The sequence below is a fragment of the Sphaeramia orbicularis genome, chromosome 20 (genome assembly GCF_902148855.1).
Source record: "Sphaeramia orbicularis chromosome 20, fSphaOr1.1, whole genome shotgun sequence".
Lineage (NCBI taxonomy): Eukaryota > Metazoa > Chordata > Actinopteri > Kurtiformes > Apogonidae > Sphaeramia > Sphaeramia orbicularis.
The window spans coordinates 12,643,706-12,657,488 of record NC_043976.1 but is presented as its reverse complement, the minus strand read 5'-3'; the positions used below and the strand labels follow the sequence as shown (position 1 = coordinate 12,657,488).

General features: G+C 33.0%; 1 protein-coding gene across 1 annotated transcript in view; it reads left to right on the top strand.

Moving 5' to 3' along the window:
- Positions 1-6,062, top strand: part of LOC115411368 (myomesin-1-like) — a 76,426-nt gene extending 70,364 nt beyond the window's left edge. The window contains exons 40-41 of the mRNA XM_030123474.1: positions 5,485-5,626; positions 5,723-6,062. Coding sequence (XP_029979334.1) covers positions 5,485-5,626; positions 5,723-5,961 — 381 coding nt within the window. The 3' untranslated portion in view covers positions 5,962-6,062. The remainder of the gene's footprint in view (positions 1-5,484; positions 5,627-5,722) is intronic.
- Positions 6,063-13,783: the final 7,721 nt, after the last annotated feature.

Genomic DNA, 13,783 nt, shown 5'->3' with positions numbered 1-13,783 from the left:
TTGTCATTATTTCTATGTTATTATGATAGTATTTGACTGGTCTGACCCATTTTAGATCATATTGATCTGAATGTGGAACCTGAACTGAAAGGATTGTTAATCTCTCAGTGTAATTTTTGCTTTTCACAAAATCATCCCAAGGGCCGGACTGGACCCTTTGGAGGGCCGGATTTGGCCCCCGGGCTGTATGTTTGACACCTGTGATATAATGTGACGTTAATCTCTGACAGTATATCAAGCTCATCTGAGTGTAATTGTGAGAAGACTAATGCTGTCCCCCTTTGTTGTCTGGTCACATACAGCACAAATTCTATTATTTATATAGTTTTTCCTCCAAGATAAAGGATAATCACAGACATTTTCATCAGTGGCTTCTTTAAATCTGAAAGAACCTGAAAATACTGCTGCAGCCATTTCCCATAACCAAGTCTTAGGCAGAATATTAAACTTATTTATTCCTGCTTTTTTTTTTTTTTTTTTTTTAATTGAAAAGTATGGCACAACAAAGACAAACTCAACAATTCAGGCAATACAAATCTGACAGAAAAATATAATAGTCGCTGTCCAACAAAAAAAAAAAAAAACAACCCTGAATTCAGAGCCACACTTAGCATTTTTCTTTTTTTTTTTTGAACAAGGTGTACAAGAACCAAACCCACAATGAAAATAATAATAAGAATAAATAAAAAAAAATAAAATAAAAATACACACATATGTACAAGAAAGAAAATTCTGTAGTAAAACGGATATATATTCATTTATTTATTCATTTTCTGAACCTGCAGTTGGGATAGGCATTTATTCCTGCTTTTGAAGTGAACATGTGGATTAGCAGGTCTAAGTCTGAGAACAATGAAGATAATGTAGACCAGGGGTGTTAAACATGCCGCCTGGGGGCCAAAACTGGCCCGCCAAAGGTTCCAGTAAGGCCCGCGGGATGAATTTGCAAAGCGCAAAAATTACACAATCAAGGCTGTCGGACTCATTTAAGTTCAGGTTCTCCATACAGAACAATGTGATCACAACTAAAATAATAGCATAATAACCTATAAATAATGACTCCAAATTTTCTTAGTTTAATGTGAAAAACATAATATTACATTACACTGCTAAATAATGACAACTCCAAATTTTTCTTTTTTTTTTTAAGAGTAAAAACTTACATTAAATTATGAAAATATTAACATTTACAAACTATCCTGAATGTGAAAAACCTGAAACCTGAAAAGTGAAATTTTAACATTATTCTTCCTGTTATTAAATATTTTGTGCCTTTGTAGATTCAATCCGTAATATGCATGTATAAGTGTTAGGTTGAGGTGTAATATTGTTAAAATTGCACTTATTTTTCTCAAGAAATTTCAGTTTTTTTCAGGTTATTAACATCATTTTTGTTTTGATAGTTTGTAAATGTACACATTTCCTTAATTTAATTTTAATTGCACTGAAACAAAGAGAAAAATTTGGAGTGGTCATGTCATTATTTACAGGTTATTATGTTATTATTTCACTGGTCTAGCCCACTTGAGATTAATGTGGCCCCTGAACTAAAATGAGTTTGACACCCCTGAAGTAGGCCAAGTGTGTTTTTTCACCATGTTCCTTGAGTACCAATAGTGCCTTTATACTAGGGCTGGGTGATGTGGCCAAATATGTTCTCATGATAGATAGATAGATAGATAGATAGATAGATAGATAGATAGATAGATAGATAGATAGATAGATAGATAGATAGATAGATAGATAGATAGATAGATAGATAGATAGATAGATAGATAGATAGATAGATAGATAGATAGATAGATAGATAGATAGATAGATAGATAGATAGATAGATAGATAGATAGATAGATAGATAGATAGATAGATAGATAGATAGATAGATAGATAGATAGATAGATAGATAGATAGATAGATAGATAGATAGTGCTGCTTTTGTGGCACGCCCCAAATGAATTTTTCTCTTTATCTAACCTTTCTTAAGTGATTTATCACCATTATTGTAACATTATCTTCTTTATTTTGTGTTTTTTCAGTGAAAATCAAGTATTTTCCTACATTTAATTCACTGATAATGTAGATGTTCATAAAAGCTCAGATTAAATTTGAGGGTTATTATATTAGAGAAGAAAGAGAAAAAGAGAGAGAGAGAAAAAGTTATTTTTTTCAGCAAAGATATCATTAACTGAACATAAAAACAACTGTCTTCACTCACTGTCATTGATCCAACTCCATGAGTTTTACTGGTGAATCAGTGTTGTAGAAGATGACGGTGTTTCCACAGTAACTACAAAGCCTCTGAATGTCCAAATGGGTCATATCTGATGACCATGAAAAGATGACAAACTGCATTTGACACCAATTATTTACATGTGTTGATAGGATTAGTGGATCAACAAGTATTTAACATTTTACAACAGTGGATAGGCTTTGGTCGACAGTGAATGTTTGGGTCATTATGAATTAATAATAAGTCATCAAACTCAATAAGTCATGAAAATAGTCACATTACTTATATATTTTACATAGTCACTAGATAGATAGATAGATAGATAGATAGATAGATAGATAGATAGATAGATAGATAGATAGATAGATAGATAGATAGATAGATAGATAGATAGATAGATAGATAGATAGATAGATAGATAGATAGATAGATAGATAGATAGATAGGCTTTATTTCAGACTCATGGCCCACATTAAAAAGCAAACAGATAAATACAAACCCAATAAAAAACACAAAAAACCCTCTATACTTTCAAGAGGCAGTCAAACCAGTGTTTCCAGAACACAGATGTGTAACGTACAGCACTATATGCAAGATTTGTCAGCAATAAAATTATAGTATTTTCCGAGTGATTCAGGCGACACATAAATTTAAACATCAGATTTCTCAACACAGCACGCAATGAATTTACATGATTAGGCATAAACATAAACATTTTCATACTTTTTTTTTTTTAACCATTTAAAAGGGCACTCATTGAAATACTCTGAAATTCGAAAGTTCAACCTTTGTGTGTTAATGGACATCGGTCAGTACATCCTTGTCGGTTGCCGTGACAACAGTCTCCCTGCTCTTGCCATAAAACATCTGAGCAGCACTTGCTAAAAAGTAAACACATGCAATAAACAACTGTTATAAGGTCATAAACTGACAAAAAATCACTCATATTCACAATTTACAGCTTCAAAATGTCTATAAAATCTTTCTGAATCACTGTATAGCAGTGGTTCCCAACCTTTTTTCGCTCGTGACCCCATTTTAACATCACAAATTTGTGGCGACCCCAGACATTCAAAACAGAGACTTTTTTTTTTTTTGCTAAAATTAATTTGTTTTTGATCATGTAATAGTTTGTTATACTAAGTTGCAAACAAATGTTAATTTTAAAAAACATTTAGTCTATATAATGTATATTATTATGGACGGAGGCAGAAAAGCCAGGTGTAGATTACTGCACAAAGTGAGAATTTGATTTTCCTTGCTCAGGATATGTACAGTCAGTCCAGCTTGGATTTACAAGGCTGACAATTAATACTGAACAAACAAGAACTCAAACTAGGAATTATGAAAGAGCTGCAGCATCTGAAACTGACCACAATGAACATTTGACAGATAAACAGAACCACAGTGCCACAGTTTCAGCTTCACAGTTTGTCATGTCTATTATATACTGTGATTGTCTCTCTCAACTCATCCTATATTTTGTATTAGTAAGTTTTTCTTTATTTTTATTAATTACTAGAAATTTCAGGCGACCCCATTTGAGCTCCAGGCGACCCCACGGTTGAAAAACACTGCTGTATAGTGTTATAAAAAAAAACAAAAAAACAAAATGAGGCACATGATTGGTCTGATATTTACTGTTTGTGGAAATTACCAAAAATGGTCACTTGGCCAATAAAGGGTTATTTTATTGTTTTTTTTGTCTGTTTGTTTGTTTGTTTGTTTGTTTTTTAAGAAGGGGCATTATACATTAATTCACATTGTTGTAAAAGCACCAGTTAGCCCAGTGGCTATTTTTCATCTGCAATATACAGATACAAAGATACACAGATGCAGATAAATTTTATTGATCCCCCAAATGGGAAATTCGTTTCTTTCATTAGTTCAATAAAAGAATGTCAGATAATTGATTAGTAGCATGTATTAAGTATTTGCTGATCATTTGTATTAATTACCCAAAGTTCGCATTTTTTATGAATTTGTAAAATAATTTTTACCCATTGACTTATAATGGGCAAAATGTCTATAAAAACATCAATTTTGTCTCAATTTACCTCAGACTTGGCACATATATAGAGGCAATTGATATGCTGACATCACCACACATATAGACATGATGACATCAGCTGGATCCATGCCAAAATAAGCTACAATACGTGCGAGGGGTGGGGTTTGTTGTGCCTGGAACCAGTTGTTGAATATGTGATGATAGATAAAAATGGCATAAAAAAAACAAGATGAGACAAAAAGAGATGAAAACAGTGTAAAGGAATGACAAGAATGAGTTGATGACAAAGTAAAAGTTTAAAACGCTGAGAAAGAAGCGAGATAAGGATGGTGTAAATGACAACATGGCATGAAAACAATCAGACAAATCAAGACAGAAGATAAAAGATGAAAGTTAAAATAAAATGGTGTATTTAAAAAAAAAAAAAGGAAACAAAGATCAAACATGATGAGAATAACCAGAGACAAAAAAGAGAAAATAACATCAAAGACAAAATGAGGTAAAAGATGCAAAAGGATGAAAAGTGAAGTGTGTAAAAGCAAAACACTGTAAAAGATATAACGAGACAAAAAAAAAGACCTGAAAGACATAATTAGACAAAAAGAAAATGAAAATGATGTAAAACACAGGAAAATACATAGAAATACAAACATGTACTGTAATGAATATAAAAAAAAATTAAAAAAAAAAAACATGATAAGACTAACTGTTGTTTTACTGCCCAGCCCTAATATCAGTTTAACTCTGATAGGGTAAACATTAAACTAACTTTATAGTTTAGTCTTTGTAGGTTTTTAGTCATTACAGAATTGATAGCATTGAAGTTCGAAGTTTAATATTTTAAACAGACAACATGAAATAATAATAATAATAATAATAATAATAATAATAATATTTTATTTTTTACACTACTGTCAGTACTCGATGTCTAGTCAGAGTCTATTGGTGAAACTAGGTTAAAATTGCAGCAAATGAACACGACTCCATACATAATATCCTTCCCTATGTTTCCGTACAACAGAAAAATGTGTCTAAAATCAGATAAGTTGTCCTAAAGAACATGTGATGGGTTCGTTGTTGAGGAGACTTGATAATTTGAGCTGAGGTGGATAAATGTGTGAGTGGTAGGGCTGTCCTCTCTGAACGTCCTGGGTAAGTAGTGGACATTATTTTTTGGCCGGTGTGACTGTTGTTTTGATGTCAGAGCTTTGTCACACACTAACTCATTCATCTTCTGTCTCAGCTGGAGGTCACGGAGGGAACACCTGACTTAGGAATTACCTCATACTGGACAGACGCTGAGGGAAATGTAGTGTTTGGCCCAAACACCCCAGAGGAAAAGATGAAAACCACAGTCACCGGAGGCAAAATGCAGAAACGAAAGGGTGAGAGGAGTGAAATGTAACATGTTTATGCATCACAGTTTGTCTGAGTCATCCCAGTGTAGCGTCATTCATCCATATTGTATTATTATCTCATAGATTCTGCAGCAAAGACATCTCTAATGGAGAAGATGGAAGGCAAAGAAGAGAGTAAAAGTAAAGAGTCAGAAGAACAGAAGGATGAAGGGAAGGTGGATGTAGGAGAAGCAGAAGGAGTAGAATTACAACAACAAACAGAAGAGGAGGAGGATGCAGAGCCAGAAGCTCCAGAGCAGAAAGATGAAAATGTAGATGAGCATCAAGTAGAAGAAGAAGAGACACAGAGTAAAGAAACCTAATGAGCACGTACATATTAAAATGCATAAACATGTTAGTGTGACGAGTGTGTTTGCAGTTTAGATGGTGCATTTGCTCCAGTCAAATACTAACCCATAAAGACCCTGTGCTACTTTTGTGGCAGTTCGCAAATGATTTTTTTCTCTTTATTTATCCTTTCTTAAAGGTACAGGAGACTTTCGTGACCAATTTTTCATCAGATCTGTCAAACCTCAGTCATATCCTCAGTATCATGAACCTGTAAGTCTGTCTGTGATTACTCACCTGAATCTCTTGCATTAAGGTGAACAATTTCCTAGTGCCATCCACCATAAACAAACCATGTGTTTACAAACTGACCCAGGACATCACTCGGGCATCTTCGGAATTTTGTCGCGACATGCATTGTGGGAAACGGAGGTTCGCGCAGCCACCTGACAGCGGCAGCACGACCATATGGTATTATATGGATGAAACACACACGGAAAGGAAGGAAGGAAGGAGGAATTTATTTATTTATTTTTTTTTTGTGTGTTTCTGCATTATGTGGGTATTCTTTTTTTTTTTTTTTTTTTTTTTTTATTGGCAAAACATTCAAAAATAACAGTACAACAGTGCCTTATAACAAACATGGCATTGTGAATGTGCATCGGCAACGAATGGGAACAATTAAATTTCAAGAAATAGAGAGATAGAGAAAAAAGAAAAAGGAAACAAAATCAGTCTGCAAGGGGAGGTTAGTTCATTGTTCATTTGAGTCCAGGGGAATGTTACATAAATAAGAGTGAAGTTTTACAGCTTTGGGTCTTTTCATACATTTTAAGGATTTCAAGTACAGTTTGAGTTCATTTTTGAAAACACAAAAGTTGGGTGGGCATTTTTGACATTTGCTTTTGTGAATACAGAATTTAGCAATACATAAAATCACATTAATACAGAGTTCTTCTTTTTTGTTATTTACCAGAACACCAAATGTTATGTCATCTCTTGTAAAATAATATGTAGATGAAGGAAATATTTCTTTTAACCAATTTTGTATGTAAGTCTGTCCAAAACACTTGCACCATACGACAAAAGAAAAATAAATGGTCTGTTGTTTCAATATCGGTATTGCAGAATGTACAACTGTTATCCTGTACATTGAAACAAAGTCTAAGTAACTCTTTTGATGGGTAGATATCATTCATTATTTTGAAGTGTGTTTCTTTGGCTTTGGGAGCTATAGGAAAGGATAAATACATTGTTCTTAGCTTTGAAATTGTACGGCTGGAGGAATATGCATAGAAGGAAGGGAGTTCCTGCCGTTTCTGATCGTGTGTGTTCCAGCTGCCGCTGTCAGGTGGCTGCACAAACCTTTGCTTCCCACAATGCATGTCGCAACAAAATTCCAAAGATGCCCGATTTACCTCCTGGCTCGTTTGTAAACAAATGGTTTGTTTATGGTGGATGGCACTAAGAAACTGTTCACTGTAATGCAAGAGATTCAGGTGAGTAATGACAGACTGACTTACAGATTCATGATACTGAGGATATGACTGAGGTTTGACAGATCTGATGGAAAATTGGTCACGAAAGTCTCCCGCACCTTTAAGTAATTTATCACCATCTATATTATAAAAGGCAAGTAGTGGCCTCTGTGTGCATGCATGTATGTGTGTCTCAGGATTCACACAAAATCCGTACAGAGCTGACTGCCGCAGTTTGGCATACTATAGTATTTTTGGTAAAGGAACAGACTAGTAAAAACGGCAAGCTGATAGGACCAATATTTTGACAGATATTAGTAATTTTGGAATACAGTAGCCTTACAATCGAGTTGCTATACCCAGAACACTTTGGCGGTAACAGCATGCATGAATACACAACAGCATAAAAACTACCACATCTAGAACCTGTGGATCCACATGGGTCAATGTGCTAGTTTATGATAATATTATCTTATGTATTTTGCTTTTTCCCCCAGTGAAAATCAGGTATTTTCCCATATTAAATTCACTGATCATGTGTAACCGGTGGTGTCGGACTCTGCGTTGTGTTCTTTTTCTTTTAATGACGAGACCCGCACGTCAGTCTTTGGAGGCAGTCTCCGTTTATTGTTCTGACAAAAGTGACAGAAAACATAAAAACCTCCGGTCAGTATCCCACGTAAAACACACTCCTGCACAAGCCAAATGATAAAGAAATATGTTTAAATACATTATAAGCGCCTAATACAGCCTAAACTAGTTGGTTCATGTAAAACAAAATTAAACTAACAGAGGTTAAACCAGAAATTTTTATGAACTACACGGCTGCTTACCTCTCCCACAGAAATCCGGAACGAAAGGGAAGAGGCAAAGGCGTGAAAACTCAGGTTATAGTGCGCAGTGTCACACTGTACATTGTTTGATGGGGAACAGACCAAAACCAAAAGTTCCACACACTGACCTGGAAGCCCACAATGTCAGGTACCAAACCAAAAGAAATGAAAATAAAATGAACAGATTTTGTGTAATTATAACAATACACAATATAATATACATACCCACATTGCTGCTAGATAATTGACCCTGTTACACATGTAGTTTTTCATAAAAGCACAGATTAACCCATGAGAACCCAGTGTTACTTTTGTGTCTGTTCCCAAAGGATTTTTTTCTCTATATCTAATCTTTCTTAAGTGATTTATTACCATCTATTGTAATATTATCTTCTGTATTTTGTGTTTTCTCTGTGAAAATCAAGTATTTTCCTACATTTAATTAACTAATTATGTAGATCTTCATAAACACTCAGATTAATGTTGAGGGTTATTATATCAAAAAAAAAAAAAAAAAAAAAAACTGAATAAAAAGTGACTTTTTCAGTACAATATTCTCATTACCTGAACATAAACCCAGCGTCTTCATCCACTGTCACTGATCCAACTCCATGGGTTTTACTGGTGAATCAATGTTGTAGAAGATGACAGTGTTTCCATGGTAACTATGGAGCCTCTGAACATCCAAATGGGTCATATCTGATGACCATGAATAGATGACAAACTGTATTTTACACCAATTATTTACATGTATTGATGGGATTAGTGGATCAACAGGTATTAAACAGTTTAGATCAGTAGATGCTTTTGGTCACCACTGGATATTTGGGTCTTTATGGGTTAATGATATCGATATCCTACATTAGAATGCTAATAGTGATGCTGCATTTTTAATATCACATCATCTTGTCAGTAATTCTTTTACTGCACTTTTTTCATCCTACTGTATTTGCTTGAATAAAACAGTTCCTGTCGTAGTGTACTTTGTCTTGAACTGTGTACAGTAGCGCCACATTCAGAGGGAAATAAGCTGACACAAACCCTCAGGCTTAAAAACCTGAGGCACAAGTTGGACAGAAGAACAAAGGAAACATGGGGAATTCTTGGGGTGAAACTGAGCAGAATTAATTCAGTTCAACATGTCTAAAGGTTGTAGAGGTCCACGGGGACAATATGAGAGGAACATGAAGGACAGTGGAGCTTATGAAAACATGATTTTAATACTTATGTATGTTTAAAGTGTATAAAATGGACAGTACTTGAAATATTTGATTGTTGGTACAAAAAGTGAAAACATTTTTGAGACACTGATGTTGTAATCCAATATATTTTCAAGTTATAATTTCAATAATAGTGTGATTCAGATTTGCTTGACTTTTGTCTGGTCCAGCATTTTTGAATGTGCAAATATAATTAATGTCTACAGCTGAACCACAAGATCTACTCCACTAAAGTTGATTTTCAGTGTCTTAGTCATGATGACTTCAGGTTTTCATGATGCACTTATACAACCTTAACCCTCTGGTATCCGGGTGCACCTTTTAGGCACACTTTCCACTTCGATTTAAAAAAACTTCATATTATTTTTCACAATTTAAATAAGGTTAGAATTCAAAAGTTGTTCATTTTTGCATGATCTTTAAAATTCTAGCCGTCAGCTAAAATGTGCACATTGTAAACAAAAGAAAATTACAAGACTAGCATCTGTCTCCCAAGTGTGCCTAAAACGCACTATTTCTTCCATTTGATATGTATGATTAGGGCTGACCTTGATTTACAAAAATAAAATCAAATTAGAGCAGAAAAATAAATCAATGTATAATATTTAACAGTTTGATTTATAGGTGTGCATTTTCCGCACACTTGGTGACAGATGCTAGTATTTTTGAACATTTGACCTGGCGCCAAAAATAATAATGCAAATTAACCAATGTTGGAGTTAATCATTGACATATGCCAGGATGAAAAAATCAAATAATATGTGATCCACTTTTTATGTGGTATATTGAAATTTTTTTGTTTTGTTTTGTTTTTTGCATCCAAAAATAAAAAATAAAAAAAAAGGTTTGCCTACAATACAAACACGGCATTTAAAGGGTTAAAAAATGTGACAGTTATTGAGTATTTGGTATTTTTATTTACAGCTCAAGTTGATGAAATAGAAAAAAGTGTAAAAGACTCAAAAACAAACTGTATGAAAATTTTTTTGACATTATTCCACAAGTGTGTCAAAAAGGCACACTTGGTGCTTAGTAAGGGCCTAGCTGGACAGGATACTGGAGGGTTAACTCAGGATTTATATCAAAACAATGTAGAGCTGCAACAATTAATCAATTACTTGCCAACTATTTAAATCAATCAGTGACTATTTTCATTCATTCATTCATTCATTCATTCTTTCATTCATTTGTTTTGAGCAGAAGAAAAAAATTGAACATTTTTTGTGTACAAGGAATTAATTTCCGAGCAAATACATTAATAAATAAAGATGATCAAGACAAAATAGCATTTGCCATGTATACTAGTAATAACAAAATAAATTCAATATGTACTGCTCAAAAAGGAGTGGGAAGAAGAAAACTTATTAAATCCCACCCCCATCTCACATTTCACATTTTGGTATTTTTATTTTATTTTATTTTATTTTATTTTATTTTATTTTATTTTATTTTATTTTATTAAGAAAAAAAAGGAAATTATTAGAATTCCTCCCACCGTCCAAAGACATGCACTTAATTATACAGTGTAAAACATCCACAGGTGTGAATGTGTTTCTGTATGTCAGCCCTGTGATGAACTGGTGACACATCCAGGGTGGACTGGGATAGGGTCCGACACCCTCACAACCCTGGAGGATTAAGCTGTTCAGAAAATATATGAATAATTGTAAATACATTTGGGTAGGGGTGTGTTCTGGTTTCTTTCCTTTTCCTGAAAAGACTTTTTCACCATTTTCTGATACTTTATAGATGGAGAATAAATAAATAAATGAAGAATAATATAATATAATATAATATAATATAATATAATATAATATAATATAATATAATATAATATAATATAATATACAGGTGTCAAACATGTGGCCCAGGGGCCAAAACCAGCCCACCAAAGGTTCCAATCTGGCCCACGGGATGAATTTGCAAAAGTGCAGAAGATATTAATAGTCAAGGGCGTCAAACTTGAAAATAACAGCATAATAACCTAGAAATAATGACTCCAAATTTTCTTCTTGGTTTAATGTGAAAAAAATAATATGACATCACACCTATAAATAATGACAACACCATTTTTTTCTCTTTGATTTACTGCAAAGAACATAAAATTCTGATATCCTTTAACAATAAAACATCAATAACCTGAACAAATATGAACAACCTGAAGCATCTAAAGAAAAATAAGTGTAATTTGAACATCATTCTGCCTGTTTTGTGTCTCGGTAGCTCTGATCTGTAATACACATGTAGACATCATAAGTTGAGGCATAATATTGATCAAATTTTTCTTACTATTTCTTCTTGTTTTTCTTCAGAAATTTCAGTTTATTCAGGTTATTCACATCTTTTTTGTTTGGATAGTGTGTAAAATGTACATGTTTTCATAATTTAATGTTATTTTTTGCATATTAAGAATTTGGAGTTGTCATTATTTCAAGGCTATTATGCTATTATTTTACTGGTCTGGCCCACTGGTAATCAAATTGGGCTGAATGTGGCCCCTGAAAAAAATGATTTTGACACCCCTGATATAATATGATATAATATAATATAATATAATATAATATAATATAATATAATATAATATAATATAATATAATATAATATAATATAATATAATATAATATAATATAATATACCTGCAATGAACTGGCGACATGTCCAGGGTGTACCCCGCCTTTGCTCATAAGTAGCTAGGATAGGCACCAAGTGACCCCTGTGACCCTAGTGAGGATAAAGTGGGTTCAGAGAAAAAAAAGAAAAATATACTGTATATAATATAATATCATATCATATCATATAATACCATATAATATAATATCTAATCTTACACAGACATAATTTTGTGTGCATTTACATTGAGGCTTAAAGGCCAATGGAGGTTTTGAATGATAAATCTTTCATCATCATTGTGGGGAATTGAAAATATCTCCTTCCACTTATGAGCTTCAGTAAATGGTCAGCTCCTTAATGTGTTCCTCCTTGCCTCCATACAGTAGGCTGTGCAGTCTGGCACCAATGTGGCCTCTGAGTGTGGATCCAGATCCAGACCTGCCAAACCTACCTCGATGAACCGGGCTCTGGTAAATCCTTGAAAATCCTCCACCTCCTGCAGGGCTGCTGCTGCTGCTGTGACCTCTGACATCCAAACACAGAGCTTTGAATGTCACTGTCCTCACTGTGACTTAGGAACTGCCTCGTGTTAACGGACTTTTCAGCTCAAGACCTAAAACACAAAAGTTGTCTTGTCGGAACCAAAATTGACTAAATAATGTCATGTATTGCCTTAATGTCTTAAACTATACAAACAATACTGAACTAAATTCATCCATCATCAATAACAGACAGAAAGAAAATATTAACAATAGCTTCAAATAAGACATTGACAAACTGAAACATGTGAAATTAATGTTTCTTAGGCACATGACTGACTTTTTTTGCTGATAAAACAGTGTTTAAATGTTTCTGTTGCGTATGATTTTTTATTTTTTGTCCTTTATATTGTTTTCATCTTGTTACATCTCAAACACAAACTGGCATTTAGAGTGTTAAAATTCTAAAAAATTATTAAACTTTCAGTAGTTTTTAGCAGAGCTAAAGTGTTTTAAGAAATTTATGTAGAAAAATGTATTGCTATGTAATTATTTTCTATCAGTGTTTTGTGCATGCACCTTAATTTTATAAAATAATATCTCTTATGAAAAAAAAAAAAAAACACCAAAAATTACTGACATCATGTATTCCAACTGGCATTTAAAAGATTAACATCCTGAAAATTATTGAACATCTGGGTAGTTTTGAGAAGAGCTGAAGTGTTTTAAGAGATTTTTGCATAAAAAAAAGCTGAAAAAAATATTCATATATGATAATTTTATAGCAGCGTCTCGTATATGTACATTCATTATTTAAAAAATGTGTCATTTATGAAAAAACACAAAAAATAACAGTGACATAATTTTTTCCAACTGGCATTTAAAGTGTTAAAATTCTAAAAAAAAAAAAAAATAATAATAATAATAATAATAATAATAATAATAATAAAAGAAATTAATAAATTATTGAACTTTTAGTAGTTTTGAGCAGAGTTAAAGTGTTTTAAGAGATTTATGTTGAATAAAAGTATTGCTTTATGATTATTTTCTAGCAGTGTTTTGTACATGTACATTAGTTATATAAAAATGTCTGATTTATCGAAAAAATTAAATTAAATTAAATTAATAAAAATACAGACATCATGTATTCCAAATGGCATTTAAAAGGTTAACATCCTGAAAATTTGGGAGTAGTTTTGTGCAGAGCTGTAGTGTTTAATAGATTTTTGTAGAAAAA